General features: G+C 35.4%; 2 protein-coding genes across 2 annotated transcripts in view; both read right to left on the bottom strand.

The window, feature by feature from the left end:
* The window catches only part of LOC139692681 (midasin), a 121,505-nt gene that overhangs the window by 75,735 nt on the left and 29,382 nt on the right, over positions 1-16,388 (bottom strand). Inside the window, exons 24-27 of the mRNA XM_071590968.1 lie at positions 9,281-9,478; positions 7,109-7,287; positions 5,182-5,393; positions 2,936-3,058 (exon numbers count right to left, since the gene is read on the bottom strand). Of these exons, the coding sequence (XP_071447069.1) occupies positions 2,936-3,058; positions 5,182-5,393; positions 7,109-7,287; positions 9,281-9,478 (712 nt within the window). The remainder of the gene's footprint in view (positions 1-2,935; positions 3,059-5,181; positions 5,394-7,108; positions 7,288-9,280; positions 9,479-16,388) is intronic.
* Positions 14,769-16,303, bottom strand: LOC139695174 (serine/threonine-protein kinase pim-3-like). The gene has a single exon (XM_071593846.1). The coding sequence runs from the start codon at positions 16,161-16,163 to the stop codon at positions 15,294-15,296; it is 870 nt and encodes a 289-aa protein (XP_071449947.1). The 5' UTR covers positions 16,164-16,303; the 3' UTR covers positions 14,769-15,293.

The raw sequence follows: 16,388 nt of genomic DNA, 5'->3' as shown, positions 1-16,388 counted from the left end.
CTTGATTGGATTCTATTTCCTAACTATTAATAAGCTCATTACTGCTATGAAATCATGCATCTCTCTCTCATTCCTAAAACCAAATTGAGCATCCCCTAAGTAATCACTTGCCCTCCTCTCAATCCTCTACTTGATGATCCTACGTACCACTTTAGAACAATAAGTTTGATTTTGCCCGCAGCTATAGTTCCCACATATGGCTCTCCCTTTCCCTTTTTTAGGATGTGAACTAATGCCCTTTATATCTCGCCATCAAGTATGCCTGGATCTAAGCTATCCTCATCTTATTTTCTATTTATTCATAAGATTACTGGCCTAATACACTTATCAATTAGATCCTCCATGCATTATTTCCACATTAATGGAATTTTCCCTTGTTCAGTTAATAACTTTCATGATGTATCATTGATAGTGTGCAGATTTTCCCTAGTTTCTTCCTGACAGTACTTCCACCCATTTGTATAATACCCCAATTTCACCCTTCCTTTGTAAATTTTCTATATTTTTGCACTGCACCTTTCACCACATTTCTTTCCCTCCATCAGATTCTCACCTTTTTTATTATTCAATTTATATACTTCACTGTACTTCTCTGCTACCATTCTTACATTTCCTTCTCCTGTCTATCTTTCTCATCATTTCACCCATAACCCTTGGTTTCTTTGTCCTTTCCCTATTTAATTTTCCTTAATTTCATTTAGGATTTTCAACATCCCGTATTGTATACGATCCCATTTTTTCATGTCTTTCTTTTTTTATACTTTTAAATCTGATGCTACACTCCATTAGTAATAAATTATGATCTGAATCTGCATCCACTCCCATGAAGCTGTACAAATTAATCACACTCCCTAAATCCAAGCATATCTCTGAATCTTCGGGCATTTTTTAAATAAACATATGCTTATTTTGAGATTTAAAGAAAGTTCTTATGGTGATTCACCCTGGTCTCCGGCAAAATTCTACTTTTTTCCCGCAGATCATTTCTCATTCCTAAACAGTAGTTCCCTACCCCACTAGCATCTCTCTTTCACCCACTGTTGCATTCCAATCCCCTAACAGCATCAAACATTTCTTTCCAGGAAAACCTGCAATTTTTTCACCAATTGATTGCATGTCCTGTGCATTCCTTTTTCCCTATGGTTTATCGCAGACATGTTTATCTGAATAATATATCTGTAGGGTAAGAGATAATAAAAATCCAACTTGCCACCTACAGCATCTAGGGAATAAGTTTTACCCATGCACTTTCACTAATCTTGTGTATTTGTTATCAATTCCTGCATGGGATGGCCATTTGATGAATGTAATGCTCAGTACAATGTTGCCTGCCATTCTTTGCTGTTTTCAAGCTCCTCCTTCCATCCCTTGTCTCTCTCTTACTACACACCTCACACAGTCCGCTGCCCACAGCGGTGCATCACATTCCCTACCTGTGACTTTAGGGGTCGAGGCTATGAGTTGCATGCCCATATGATAGTAGAATTTCCCCCTCTTACTTTTCAATTCCATATGACCTGTCTTGTTATGTAGAGGCCTGTCATATAAACGGTTGTGGTTCATTTTTATTCCCTTCTTTCCTATAGCAAATAACTAATTTATTAAGTGAATTAACCCTTTTATTGAATTGAGACTTCCTCCAGCATGCATACATATTTGCTTGTCATTTGATTAGATTTTTACTAAATATTTTTCCCTTTGCCCTACTTCTCCTACATCTTCCCTTTTTACTTACTCTTCTCACCTTGTTCTTGAACCCCCTGCCACACACATTTTTGGTGGATCACGGGGTATTCATGTTGATGTAGACTAATGATCAAGTTTGTTGGTTCAGCTTTTACTTCTACTAATTATCTTCTATCACTCTTCTTCTCTACATTTACTACACTTCTTTCCACCGTTTTGCTCAATACTACTAGCACCTCTCGCTGGCTCTATTCCCCACTCCAGTATATTTATTTGTAACTATCACTCCAGTATGGTGGAAGTTCAGATGGTTTAGTGTTTAACTACAGACTGGGGGTCCCTGGTTCAATTCCTGAGGATAACTCTGAATACCCTCAGTTTCACCAAAGCTGTGTGATTTTTTAGTACTAGAACTTCTTAGGAAACCATTGGTGGCACAGGGAAAAGAACTGGTTCCACTATTCCAGCATGTGATTTCCAAATGCCATTCGGCTTAGTACTAGGGGAGCTCTATTCTCAGGGTAGGGTATCACCCCAATAATCCTGCTATATTTCTATCTAATCTTGCACAATCGTATAATATCTATTTCCTCTATCCATCTTCCATTTAATAGTACTCCCATACTATATTATCTAATTTCCAGGTCCTCAACATTGACCTAATATTTCAAGTTCATATTCTAACTGGTTCAGTTCTCTTTTGTTCCTTCTCTGTTGCTGCTGGCAGTTTTGCTTTGCAAGGATTTCATGAAATGATAACTACAGAACCCTTGCTTCTCCCACGCATGATACACGGCCATGCAAACTGAGTCCCATAGTTGCTAGGACTTATACTCAGTCAGATCTATGTCATCATTGCTTTGTGGCACAATTGAGGTGATTTTCTACTACCTTCCTTAATCGTGTTTTTAACATAACACCATTGCTTAAAAGGCCGAACCCCTGGGATCAGATGCCTTTGCAGTCACCTCACTGAGAAACAGATGCTGAGCAGCTTTCATTTCTCCTACCCTTCAACCCATCCAGGATGGGTGACCCTACCAGGAGCAAATCTCTTTGCTCTTGCCAGCACAGCTGTAGCGGTCATTGGAATGTGCAAACCCTTCTACAACGTCAAGGTTGTAGTCCATGGGCAGGGAGTGCGACAAAAAGAAATAATTTTTTATAATAATGTAAGATCAAGTCTAAAAGTTGAAAATTAAGTACTTTAGGAAATTACCCATCAGTGAATGAATCTTTACAATCTTACCTCATCCAAAAGAATCCAACTTCCAGCTTTGAGGGCTTGAAGGAATGGGCCATCCTTCCAAGAGAACTGTCCCCCCTCACCACCTTCAACTGGGAGGTCGGCACCAAAGAGGTCAGAAACATCCTGTGTGCATAATTCATCATACACTTTAAGCAATAGTACACATTAGCTATGGTCAAGGAAAAATACAGACAGTTGATAATTACAGTTAAGGAAAAAAGATGTTAGCCCAAGAAAAAGCTGACAAATAAGGCATTCCCAAAATAAATAAAATATGGATTTCAACAATCCATATGAGTAAATCTTGTTTTGTCTCAAGTTCATGAAAATATGCGGCTATATCATGAGGAATAAGAGGGAAGGTACGTAGGAGGAAGAAGTGGATCGATTGCTTCCTCATTCCTCCATTTCTGTGATCCCATGATATATCATATTTATTTTATTTATTTATTGGGATTGACCCTTTTACACAAGGAAAGGAAAAAAACAATATATTGGTTCCACAATTATAAAAAAAATACAAATGGGCACAAATTACATAAAATTATTTACTTGTTAATGAGAATTAAAATATAATTTAATAATAAAGAAGATTTTTGATTTGTAATACATGAAAGACATTTTCAGATGGTATCAGGAACGCAAACATACCTAGTTAGGTTAATTAATGTACACAAAATATCAATATTAAATAATATTCAAATTAAAAAATGGAAACAGAATATTAGAAATGTAGTATTTTTTACAGGCCAGATGGTGAGTAGAGTGGATTGGGAGTGATAAATGTTAGCAGTAGTTATTAGCTAGACCTAGTGGCATTGATTAAGAAAATTTTCCCAATGGGCATAAGGAACGAATTATTGACTTCCACAGATATCCACATAGCAACAATTAGCATTCTAAAATTCTTCAGATATTTATAATAACATTTTTTTAAGGGATCCTGGTGAGATGGAAAGTAAGTCAACATAATCACAACAGTGGGCATCTCTCATAATCTGATATATAAGCGAGTTGAAAGTGTAGTTTTGTGCATGATATCTAATTTCAAAGAGTGCTTCATACCTTGTGTTATATGAATTTACTCAGAAAGATATAAGAAATATATGATATGGCACTCCCTTAAGAGTTCTAAGGAATCAATCTTGTCAATTTATAAAGAAAACTTATGCTATTAATTTTTCTACCATTATGCAAGGAGGAAAGATTTAGTAGAGGTAACATTTAATGATAACTATCAAGATCTTTGTGAAGATTTAATTTGACCACAATTTTGCGCACAAATTTTCTTTGAACACATTCGATTTAATGAATAAGGAGTTTGCAGTAAGGTGACCTAATAGTAAATTAGCATTGTAGTAAGGTGACCTAAGAGTATCAGAGTGACCTAACTAATGAGATGAACAGAACTTTTATATGGCTCTATATGTTTAAAGTTTTTACAGAATCAGAAGATAAATCCAATGAATTGTATGCTTTAGATTGAAAATAGTTATAATGTTGATTGAATGTTAAGTGTGAGTCAAATATAACTCTGAGGTCCTTTATATTTGTTAATCAGGCCATAGGATAATTGCTTAGTCTATATTCATAATGCCGTGGACTCCTTTTCTGGCTGAATGTTATAGAATAGCATTTTTTTAAATTGAAAGTTAGACAGTTATGCTGGCCCCAGTTTTGAAGCCTATAAAGGCAGTTTTGCAGAGATAGATGATCATCAATTGATTGAACTGCCAACATTTTTTTAAGTCATCGGCATACAAAAGAAAAGGAATTGGGTCTAATAGCATTATAATATAATTTATAAATGAGTTAAATAATAGTGGACCCAGATGGGATCCTTGGGGAATGCCTGATGATGGATAGAAACATTTACTTTTAGATGCATTCATTTTCACGACAACTTCTCTGTAGGTCACATAACTTTCCATTCTGTCAAGTACGGCAACACTCATTCCCAATGCATTCCACTTTCTTAGAAAACGCTCATGACTAACAGTATCAAATGCCTCATTGAAGTTAATATATAAGACATCTGTTTATAAGCTTTTTATCATACCTTCTATAAGATACTTTTGAAAACAAAAAAAGTAGTGAGAGTGATCTTCCTTTAGTGAAACCATGCTGCTCAGGGATAATAATACTATTAAATATAGGAGTAACTTCCTGCAGCATTATCAAAGAGAAAGTAAATCGGTTACATAACTGAAATCTTAATTTACCAATGACTGATGAAAAATACTTACCGTTTGTTCAGAAAGGTTGATGCGAACAAGGCGATGGTTAGCTTTAGTTGCAAGAGCAGACACAAGGGCTGTTTTCCCCACACCAGGACTTCCTTCCAACAGTATAGGTCGCCCCGGAATTTGAAGAGCACGACAAATACGCAGTGCATTTCTACCAGACGTTGGGGCTCCAAATGCAAAATATTGCAATGTTTTGTTATCGTGGTTCAATACTGAAAAAAATTTAAACTTAATTTAAAATTTCATAAAATTAAAGAGCTAAAAACTCATTAACATCATGAAAAAACAACTTTTTAATGAAGCTGAAGCGATTGGGTAACATAGGCATAGCAACATCTATTTAAAAGCTGGTTTTCTTCAGGTATATAAAGTTCTCATTCAACATTAATTTAAACAATAAGAATACTGTTTAGGTTTCCGTATTTCTGTATAGACGCTAAGTGATGTTACACGGTGGCAGTGATGGGCATAACTGCAGTCGAATAAACAATCCATTTGGATAAAATGCATGCACACGCCATGGTGATTTGGTGGCCTAGACTACAGCCTGCCAAAATTGCTCACTGTGGCTGCAGACAGTTACTACCTCTTCAGTTGGGTCACCACCTGCAGTGTTTTGCATCTTTGTTCCCCACCCTTTAAAGTAGTCACCCTTCATAACCAGGAAAACTAGTTAATCAGACTCGCCTTGAAAACGATAATTTACCTTTATTCAGCATAAAACACATGACAAAACAGTGACAATTAAAATGAATATGTACACTATTGGGACAGTTCTTCACTGTTTCCAGTTATGGCATTGAAATAAGCATGGAAATACCTAACTTTAAAAAATTATAATTCAAGGGAAAATGTACTAATATTCCTATCATAATTGTTAATAGGTTAGTACTTTCACAGTGAAGGTAGGGATAGAAAGGACACTATTTAGGCCTACACAGCTGAATATAGTAATGTTCAGTTTACAGGCTGTTGTCAGATGTATCAGATACCTCTCAAAATATGTGACTTCACGTGTAGAAGTCATGGGTTCAATGTCAAAAATCCCAGTTCAATTTATTAATTTATGTATCTTGGTTCCAGCCTAAGATTCCACTGCCTTCATTCCATTTATGTAGTTTTCATATGGTGCTGGACTTAATTTTCCAGGGGACTTGATGCGGCTAAAATTTTATCCTTTTCCTATTTACTTTTTCATGTATGCTGCTTCGAGTTCAACTATTGTCAGCAATTGCATTATACCATTCAGCCCCATGTTTCTGGAAGTGTGGGTCCAAGTACAGGTAGTTCAGCTGATATATCATTCACAGTGAGTCTGCCACCTACCCACAAATTTGCTTGCACCTTAGGTGTATGATAATTTCTACAGAATACACCTGAGCAGTCAAAGGAAGAGCTTTTCTTATTCTTGCAGAAACAAAATAAGGTCATCAATTATACATGGGACACTTGGTTATTCAAACATTCAAGTATTTTATCTCCAATTTTAATTGATAAAATGAGACACACTCGTGTAATCTTATAATTACAATAAACACAAATTTGCAAGAGAAAATTATCAACAGCAGGTATGAAATGGGAGAAGAAGCTTGATTTAGTGCCAATGGTATACAAGTTTAACCATAGTATTCCACCCAAAAGCCGGTTTCAGAGTAAGAGTGTGGCTGATCTGATACCGAGGCCTGCCAAAAGGTATGCTAATTTTTAACAAACAGAGCCAGAAATCCCACACACCTTTAGTGAAGGATAAGGTTGTCCAAAAATTTCACCAGTATTTGAACCAAAGGCCATCTGGTCAGTGGCTCAATACGCCCCAACAGCTACCAATCATTCTTAGTAGCAAATGAATATTTTTTTAGAACTAAAACTATGGGTCAATATAATCAAAAATTTTTCTTGATTGATTTTTTTATTAATAACTACTTACATTCTCCTCCTGCAGGGATAAAGAATGGCTCACATCCAAACTTTGATGGAAGGTCCTGGAAATTCAGAGACTTCTTGGAGAGAAAAGCATCTGCATCTAATTTCACACCAGAACTGCGCTGAACCAAGGTAACAAGCTGTCTTACAGCTGTTTCATGAAATGTATGCACAGATGACTCCCTATAAAAATGGATACATTAAAAAATTAAGCCATATTCTATCAATAACACCATAAACACAGTAATTAACCAGAAGGCCGGTTTGGTTGGGGATGGTAGAGGTCACTCTGTACTAACCCGACGGCATCGAAAATTCACACATCAGGGTAGGGGGGCCAGTTTCTTTCCGTTTGCCGGTTATGGTTTCCCAGGAAGATCTGGTACCCGAAAAATGGCATAGCTTGGGTGGACTGGAGGGGTACCCAGAGGGGCTTGCCCAGGAATTGAACCCGGGCCCTCCAGTCAGTAGTCCAATGCTCTACCCCTTTACTACCACGACCCCTTTTCTATCAATATCTATATTTATTAATTATATTTATTTGTATAAAAACAGCATCATCCCAATCATATTAGACATAAAAGAAATAGTAATAATAAAAAATTCATGGATAACTAATAAAAATGCCACATTTCAAATGAAGTTTGGTTTAATGTTTGAAGCACTTGAAGGCTTGATTGCATTAATGTTACATTTGAAAGATTGCTTAGTGTTGACAATTCAGGAAGAAAACCATGTAGATCAGAAATGGAAGTAAAAGTGTAAGATGAAAGCTTTTGATGTGTAATGCACTCATAAACAGGTAACTAAATGGGAAGAAGAGAGAGAGAGGCTGGTAATACAAGACAAGATTTTTTTAACAGATTTTAATAAAGAAAAAACATTACCAATTTTTGATTGAAAATATCCTGCCAAAAAGCGTCTGTTAAATATAATGGAAATCGGGATGAGCCAATGCAGAAACAGCATTTTAAAAGCACAGCACCCAGTTGATCAAAGTCATTTACATGGGTGGTCTTGATGGAGACCACCAGTTTAAGGCATTCATCAGGGGAATTGAAAAGTGATGACAGAGAAAAAGAAAAAATATATTTTAGATGGAGGTTAGAAGTAGCCAGAAGATGATTACCTTAGAAAGTGGTTTGAAAAATTTGCTAAAAAGGTCCAAAAGTTGAGATCCAGAAGTGAATTCCATACCAAGTGACATTTCTATTGGTGTGCCAGAGTTATGTTACCAGAGTAATGGTGGCAAATGATTGTGGACCATAGGCGGTTTGGGTTAATAGAACATTTAGGGGAAATAAGAGGCAATATGATTACTGTACTCCTATTTAACAAGGTGGTTTCCATGTGGTCAAAGGTCCTTGAGTGTTTTTCAGTGCTGAGGCTTGGAAAAATAAATCATGGTGCTACACAAATTTATTAAGGTACTACAAAATAAATTTATCACAGTACTACTGGTTTCAATGCATGCGTGAATAGGTGACAACATAAAGTATAATAACCTATCGACATTATACCTGACCATCAAATATCCAGGTACCTGATGATGTCAGTTATGTGTCAAAATCTGTCATACTGTAATAAATTTATTGTGAAAATATACTAAATTTTACCATCCAGTGACCATGAATTTACACAATGCTGGGCCTGAAACCATTCCATTTCACACAGTCATTTCCATATTTTTATTATTGCATGCATTGTATATTATTGTTTTATTTTGATAATACATCTATTATTGTAACTCTTCACCTAATGAACAAAATTATCATGGATATAATAACTTAAATAATAAATTAAACACACAAAAATTAGCAAATCTTTAATTTTTCCAGAAAATTTTAGGTAACTTGGCAAGATTGCTATTTCTATGAAACCTGCCTAAGGTGACCATATGGACATTTTATAGAAAACTTTGGCACATATTTGAGCAAAATTTAAAATATAATATTCATGTATCATAAGGATCAGTTCCTGGGAAAATAAATTGGAAACAAAGAAAAGGCATTAATGGGTTGTGTTTATAATTGTTTTAAGGATTTACACAAAATATGTTCCAATGAATTAATTGGCAAAACCTAATTGTGTCAATTAATGCATTTAACTGAAGTTATAATTAAATTGTCGTCAGCTACATGTAGAATACAAAAATAATAAACTTTTAGACACTTACTTTTCTGTGCTTGAAATTCCGCTGCCAAGGCTATCCAAAAATGTGATACAGGCTCCATGCACAATGGCATCAGGCAAATTAAGTTTCAGCACTGATGTGGGAGGTGTATTTCTCTCATCAGTTTCAGAAGAAGCCTTATTTATTGTTAAGTTGATGAAGTTGATCCAATTCAAATAATCTCGAAAGCTGATTGTAAATCTTTATGAAAAACAGAATCAAAATAAAAGGAGACAAATTAAACATGTTTTACTTGAGCATTTAATATATACAATGACAACAATAATAACAGACCAACATATTTAAAAGAGGTCAAAGAGCTGGGCACTCATCCGCCATGTATACCAATTAGATAAAGCGTTTGACACAATGATTAGACATTTATAATTCTTGTTTATGAAAACCTTTACAGAATGATAAGGAAATTTGGATAAGGCATGAGGGTCATCCCATTTACAATGGTCAAGAAAAAAAGTAATTGATTGTTATGCAATTTTAAAACCAAGTATTTTCCCTTTGCTGTTGCCTTTGTGTGCAAGTAGCTCAAAATGATAACATTTTTGCCATTTATAGGCAGTAGTCATTTTTTTTCAATGCGACTTACAATTTTAGAATTTGCAAGTATATAATAAATTTTAATATCTATATTTAGTTTTTTCTAGGTTCTTCGATCATGAAACATTATTTTCATCTTTATAATTGTCAACATTTTAATACATCACTTCTCAGAGAATAAAAGTAGTATAAAATTCAACTCTTAAATTTCACTGAGGCAGAACAACAGATTTAAAAAAAATATAGTTTGTTGCCCAGGGAATCACTTCTCCAATTGGTGCTTCAAATTCTACTGTGTGAAATAATTCCTAAAATTGCATGAATGCATACATTGAAATTCATTAATTTAATAATTTGGCACAACAATTTTCTGACTGAATATCTTTGATAAGAACATATTTCCGTCAACAACTATAACGCATAGTTTCCTTGAAATATTTTCCATTGGAACCCAAGCCTGGTCAATTTATTTAATTGAAAATTATTTTTTAGGTCCTGGTGAGTAAATGATGACATGAGATCTTTGCTTATATCAATGTTGCCATCAATTTTGGCAAGACATTTTCCATCATGAACAATCCACAACTCTTCTGCTGCCAGGAAAAAACAATTATGTACTTTAAAATAACATGAGTACAGTCGGAACAATGCTAACTGATAAATATAATACTAATTTAAAAGAAATTGTGGGAAATACCATGACAATAACTTTTAACAGGGACACCCATTAATACACATTGCAACAATTTCAAAGGGTAAAAGTCATTCACCTTGACCAGGATGCAAAACTGGATCCCTCAATATTCAACCAATCGCTTTAGCCAGTTAAGCTACCGTTAACATTCCCTTACACTCTGAAAATTTCCCAACATTGGTTCAAAACAGCTCAACTTTTGTTCTTTGTCCATCATCATTCCTTCTTAACTTTTTACATTTTCACAACCCATTATTCATTTGATTTATTCTAAACATGGTTACTTTCAAGTAATTTGAATTTCTTCTCCTGTCAATGATTTAGGAGGCTATTTCTTCACCTGATTAATGTATGACCTATTCATTCATGACCTTAACAAGATTGAGCTAGAAGATTTATTTAGTGAAAATCATATTTATGCTACTCATTTTATTAATTGATAGTAGGGGAGTTAATGTAATTTCTGCGCTACTTGTATGGGTGTAATCTTAGCAAATTGTAAATTCATCACTATTGTTTCAAGCAAAAACCCAGCTCTGGGTTTTGCTAGTCTTCTTAAGAGTTTATTTGCTTGATAAAAAAATTAGATTTTTGAGATTTTGCTCCTCAAAGGTTAAATTTTTACATTTTCAGGCTTTCAATGACCCATTTTAGGAAACTGAATTCATCTCAGGAAAGTCAAAATTAAAGAAAAGTAGAACAAGCCAAACGGGCACAGACTGGCAAATCTTTTCAATGGACATGACCCCTCTTTAAAGATTAAAGAAACATTAAAACTTAAAAGAAAATTTCCAGTCATAAAACTTATGTTTTGCTTAAATTTAAAGTGATATTTGAATTTCATCATAGTACCGTATTTCCCCATCGATAATGTGCAAAATATAAATAAAATCCATCCATACAAAAATGATCAGATGTTATGTAATAAAAATTGAAAAAATCCAAACATTTACATACCTATATACACAATAATTTAAAGAAGTCTCGCAAAAATAAATTAGCCTGGAAGCACGCCTTTCTAACTGCATTCTATTTTAAACAGATCTGCTACTGTTACAATTATTTCATCTCATAAATCCACAAGAGAGAAAAAAAAATTTCTATACTTAATTTATTCCAATACGCAGTATTTCACATATACGTAGAGTGCATCATATTGTATAAAAAACCATGAACACAGTAATCAAACCGAAGGTCGGTTTGGTAGGTGATGGTAAAGTTCACCCAGTACTAAGCCTGACAACGTGTGAAATTCACACATCAGGGTAAGGGGGCCAGTTTCTTTCCCTGTGCCGGTTATGGTTTTACAGGAAGATCTGGTACCCGAAAAATCACATAGCTTGGGTGGAGCTGCAGGTGCCAAGAGACTTGCCCGGGAATTGAACCCGAACGTACGAATAAATATTTGATAGGATCGGTAGAGCACTCGAATTGAATTGACCACCGATACCAACCAAGCGAAATAAAGCAGGAAAATTCCATTTCATTTATTCTCTTACTTTTTTTACATTTGATTGGCTGAAAGTTTATTTATATATCAAATAAAAGGGCACACAAACCTATGTCTTGTTTCGAATCATAACGAAAAAGCATTAAGGCAACATATTGTGATGGCTGGTAAATGTTTATTTTTTGATTAATTTATATATACATATACACATGTATATATATATATATATATACAGATGCGCAGTATATATACACATTCAAGATAACTATGAAGCACTGGGCGCCCGGTATCTATACAAGTTTATGATAACTACCAAGTTCTGGGTGCGCATTATCAATGGGAAAATACGGTAATTTAAAGAGAAAGCACTTAAAAATTTAAAAAGAAAAAAGATTGAAAACTGTCCCTAATAGTATCAGAGATATCAAAAACAATATTTTGGGCTTCCTACTAATTTTTAATGAATTTTAGAATTCACTGATTTTTCCACAATACTGTAAATTGATCAAATTTTTATTCACCTATAATATTTGATATACTTATTTTCTTAGGTAGGGGTAGTGCTCATAATTAAATAATATTGAAGATGGGATAAACCCTATGCTGCTCTCAGCTCCCTCTGATTTAGAAGGATACTAACAAAAGGGGCTGTTTAGGCACAGAACTTAAAGAGATGAATGAAGGAATATATGACATTAAGAGCACTATTAGAGGCACTTCCTCTACTAATGTTTGTTAATCATTCAGTAAATGATCGCGATGGTGCAGTGAGTAATGTACTGGCTTCCCACTCAGAGGGACCAGGTTTGAATCCCGGTGGTGGCAGATAGTTTTCAATTGTATCCTGATCCCTAATTGAAGTGCTTTGTGAAGGGCACTTTGAGTGACATTACCGTCCATTGGTTGGGATGCTAAGCTGCTTGGTGCCTCTTGTTAAGAGTAGGCTAATACTGACCCTGGATTTCTCTCCACCCTTCACATTCCTAATGGTGCAAATGGCCTCAGCTGTTGGCTGGTATCCCTAGTACTACTACCCCATCATTTAAATTCTTACTCTGCCACTCGAAGATATGCCCCTTTGCTCGTATACATTTTACTTTAACAACTGGTAATTCTCTCCACTATTCCAACAATCAAATCCAATTCAAACATAAATTGAATGCGAGTGAAAAGCATGATATAACAAACCCTCCTGTCATGCACATTGAAATAAATTCAGTGATACACATGGTGAATGATAAAAGTAGCAATGGAAGTTAGAGTGAAGTGGTGCCTATGATTTTAAAGAAGTGCTGAAACCCCAGTGCTTTCCATTTTTTCCCTTGTCTGTTGGTCCCTGCTACAGCTGCCATGTAGGTCAGGTCACCAGAAATAATCAGGATAATGGAGGGAGCACAAAATTTCCAATATCTTGAATAATTATGAGGCAAACTGTGCATTTGCAATGGTGTGGTAGTCCGGTCGGTAGAGCATCAGACTACAGACCAGAGAGCCCAATTCCAGGGATGCCTCTGGGCACACAAGCTGTGATATTTCTGGTCGTAGAACTTACTAGAAAACCACAGAGAAAGGAACTGGTCCACCTACCTGGTGTAAATTTCACATGATGTTGGGTTTAGTACAAGCTAAGCTCAACTCTCACCTATCAAACCGAAATTATGGCAGCACTCCTAATGAAATTTTAAAAGTTTTAACTAACGCACAACTGACTGATTTGATATTAAATTATGCTGTCATTATGCCTCTTCTAAGAGATTTGTAAATCACAAAAGAAACAAACTCAAGTTATTGAAATTGAAAATAAACAACTTGGCTTTACACGTTTATTTTCAACCCCAATATGAAGATTTTCCACAAAGTCCATCAGAAACTTTAAACTCAAATAAAAAAAAACAGTACACTCCACCTTTATCATATTTATGGTTGGTGTCCTAACAACCCTTACTGCAAACTGTAACCCATTGAATATGATCGATATTCATTTTTAAAATCATAACACAGTAAGTTGGAATAGCATTTTTCAAGCAACATCCTCATTCCACAATAAGGATCCAGTGATGATGACGATATCCTTACTCATGATGACCATTTCTCACTAAAGAAATCGAACCCAAAAACTTCCATATACTGCTCTGAATAAAGTGAATGATAATTAGGTATTCTGAAAAAGAATCATGCTTGCATGCTCTCTAATTTCCATTCACATTATCAATTACATCCTCTTCCAACTGTTTAATTTTTCTCCCCTATGCATTCTATACACATCATTCCAACAAATTTTTTATATTATACTCACATGAGCAATTTGTACTGTCCCGAGTTAAAAACTCTATCAGAGATTAACTTAATTGCACTAATACTCAATTTTACTGCAACACATCATCTTAAATATGCATCATGGAAGTAATAACATATATTATACTAATCCTCAGGATATTAATTTCATGTACTTCCTCACACAGGTCTTGTATTGGATTAAGCAGCCATAAATGAACAAGGATTTAAGGGTAAAATCATGAACACAGTAATCAACCTGAAGGTGGGCCTCGTAGGTGATTGTAAATATCACCCAGTAATAAGCCCGATGGCATGTGAAATTCACTTATCAGGGTAGGGGGGCCTTGTCCTTTCCCTGTAATGGTTTCCCAGGAAGAGGCAAATCCTAAGCCCTTTATTCTACCTTATTACCTTCTTTGACTAAGCTCTGAGCTCACTGCAACTTACCTTAAAAATAATACCAATCTCTTCTTCAGTAGCTATTCTTTTTATTAAAAAGATACATTGCGTGTAAGTTACACTTTTATTTTCAATTCTCTCAAAATTTGCCAACGGCACAAACTGTGCAAATGACGATGGCAATAAAGACTTCTACAAAAATGGTGAAATAAATGTTCACAATAATATTAAACATTTTGGAAAATACAATTTCCAAAAAACAATGAGCAATAAAAGACACAATAGATACATATCAAGCACTCAGTAAAAACTTTTAAAATTAATCAGGCACTTAATGTGGCATTTTGGGACCATTACACCAAAAACAACTGAATAGTGCCTACATGACTGACTAGTTGTGTTGCACTATGAAATGGTAAAATGCAACTTTGGAACAATTTAATTGTAAAACGGACTGCTATACGAAATAAGGAATTGTTGACAAATTGTCATTTGAAGATAAATGTTAATACAAATAACTTGGAAGATTGCTGATTACTTGGCAACATTTTCTAATGCTCTTTAGAGAAGAACAAGTTAGTTCTTCAAACTCTATGCATTAAAAACAAGTAGTTGTAGGATTCAAATACAATCGCGTACTATTATTTCAATTCCGCACTTCTCTTGCACATTATGCATGGTCTGCATACTGGAGCGTCTCCAGTAGGAGGTTCTTTTTGCTCTGTAATCCAAGGGTGTTTGAGAATGTCTTCAATAGTGGGGCGTTCAGCAGGATGAACGCTAAGACACTTTTTCAATAAATCTCTGCACTCATTCGTTAGTCTGGGGCACAAATCAAGACCCGCACAAATGATTTCTTCGTCCTTTTTGAAAGGCCATTCCCCACAAAGCATGACGTACAGCAGCACCCCGAGACACCAAACATTTGCTCTTTTTCCATGATAGCAACCTAACCGAATCCATTCAGGAGGTGCGCAAATGCGAGTCCCACTGAATTCATAATACATATCGTCTTTGAGAAATGTCGCCGTCCTGAAATCGATCAGTTTCAGAGAGTGCGACTTGAGATTTACCAAAATATTTTCATCTTTTATGTCCCTATGAATGATACCGGCAGTATAGCATTGCAGGGACGTTTCTAAAATTTGAATGAAAAACTCTCGTGCCAACGTTTCATTCAACGTTCTCTGTTCATCGATATAATCAAAAAGATCCATCACAGGATCCGGCTTTTCCATAACTATTATAACACAATCGTTGCACACGAAGTGATCCAAAATTGTTATGCATCCTGGAATTTTGGATACTTTGCGAAGGGCACACACTTCCATAGGCACACGTTCCCCTTCGTACGTTATCCAGTGATTGATTTTTTCTTTAGGTACATGCTTAATGGCAACGGATAATTCATCCTGAATTCGCAAGCCCCAAAATATAGTTCCAAAGCCGCCTTTTTCCAATAGTTTACCCACGCGGTATTCCCGCTCAAATTTTTGCCGCTGGGTGTCCATGACTTTCTATTTATGCTGACAGCGAAAGAATTTGATTTTGAAACGCTTCCGTTTAAAATATCATTCGATGCCTCTGAACATTTAAAGACAGAACTTTCACATATCCGCAGGATTTCGAAAATTACGGACACACTATACACCGACTGTATGGCAAGTAATATCTCCGGATGGCGATTGGCAATTGTTAATGGGCTGGAAAGTTACCGGTTGAGCACGACTTTCAAT

The sequence above is a fragment of the Hetaerina americana genome, unplaced genomic scaffold, assembly GCF_022747635.1.
Source record: "Hetaerina americana unplaced genomic scaffold, ioHetAmer1.1.p SCAF_1, whole genome shotgun sequence".
In the NCBI taxonomy this organism is placed as follows: domain Eukaryota; kingdom Metazoa; phylum Arthropoda; class Insecta; order Odonata; family Calopterygidae; genus Hetaerina; species Hetaerina americana.
Note: the sequence above shows the minus strand (reverse complement) of the source record. Positions and strands in the feature narration are given on the sequence as shown.

What these genes read in the sequence shown, in the direction of transcription:
- LOC139695174 (XM_071593846.1), bottom strand. Translation starts at nt 16,163, where the DNA reads ATGGACACCCAGCGGCAAAAATTTGAGCGGGAATACCGCGTGGGTAAA.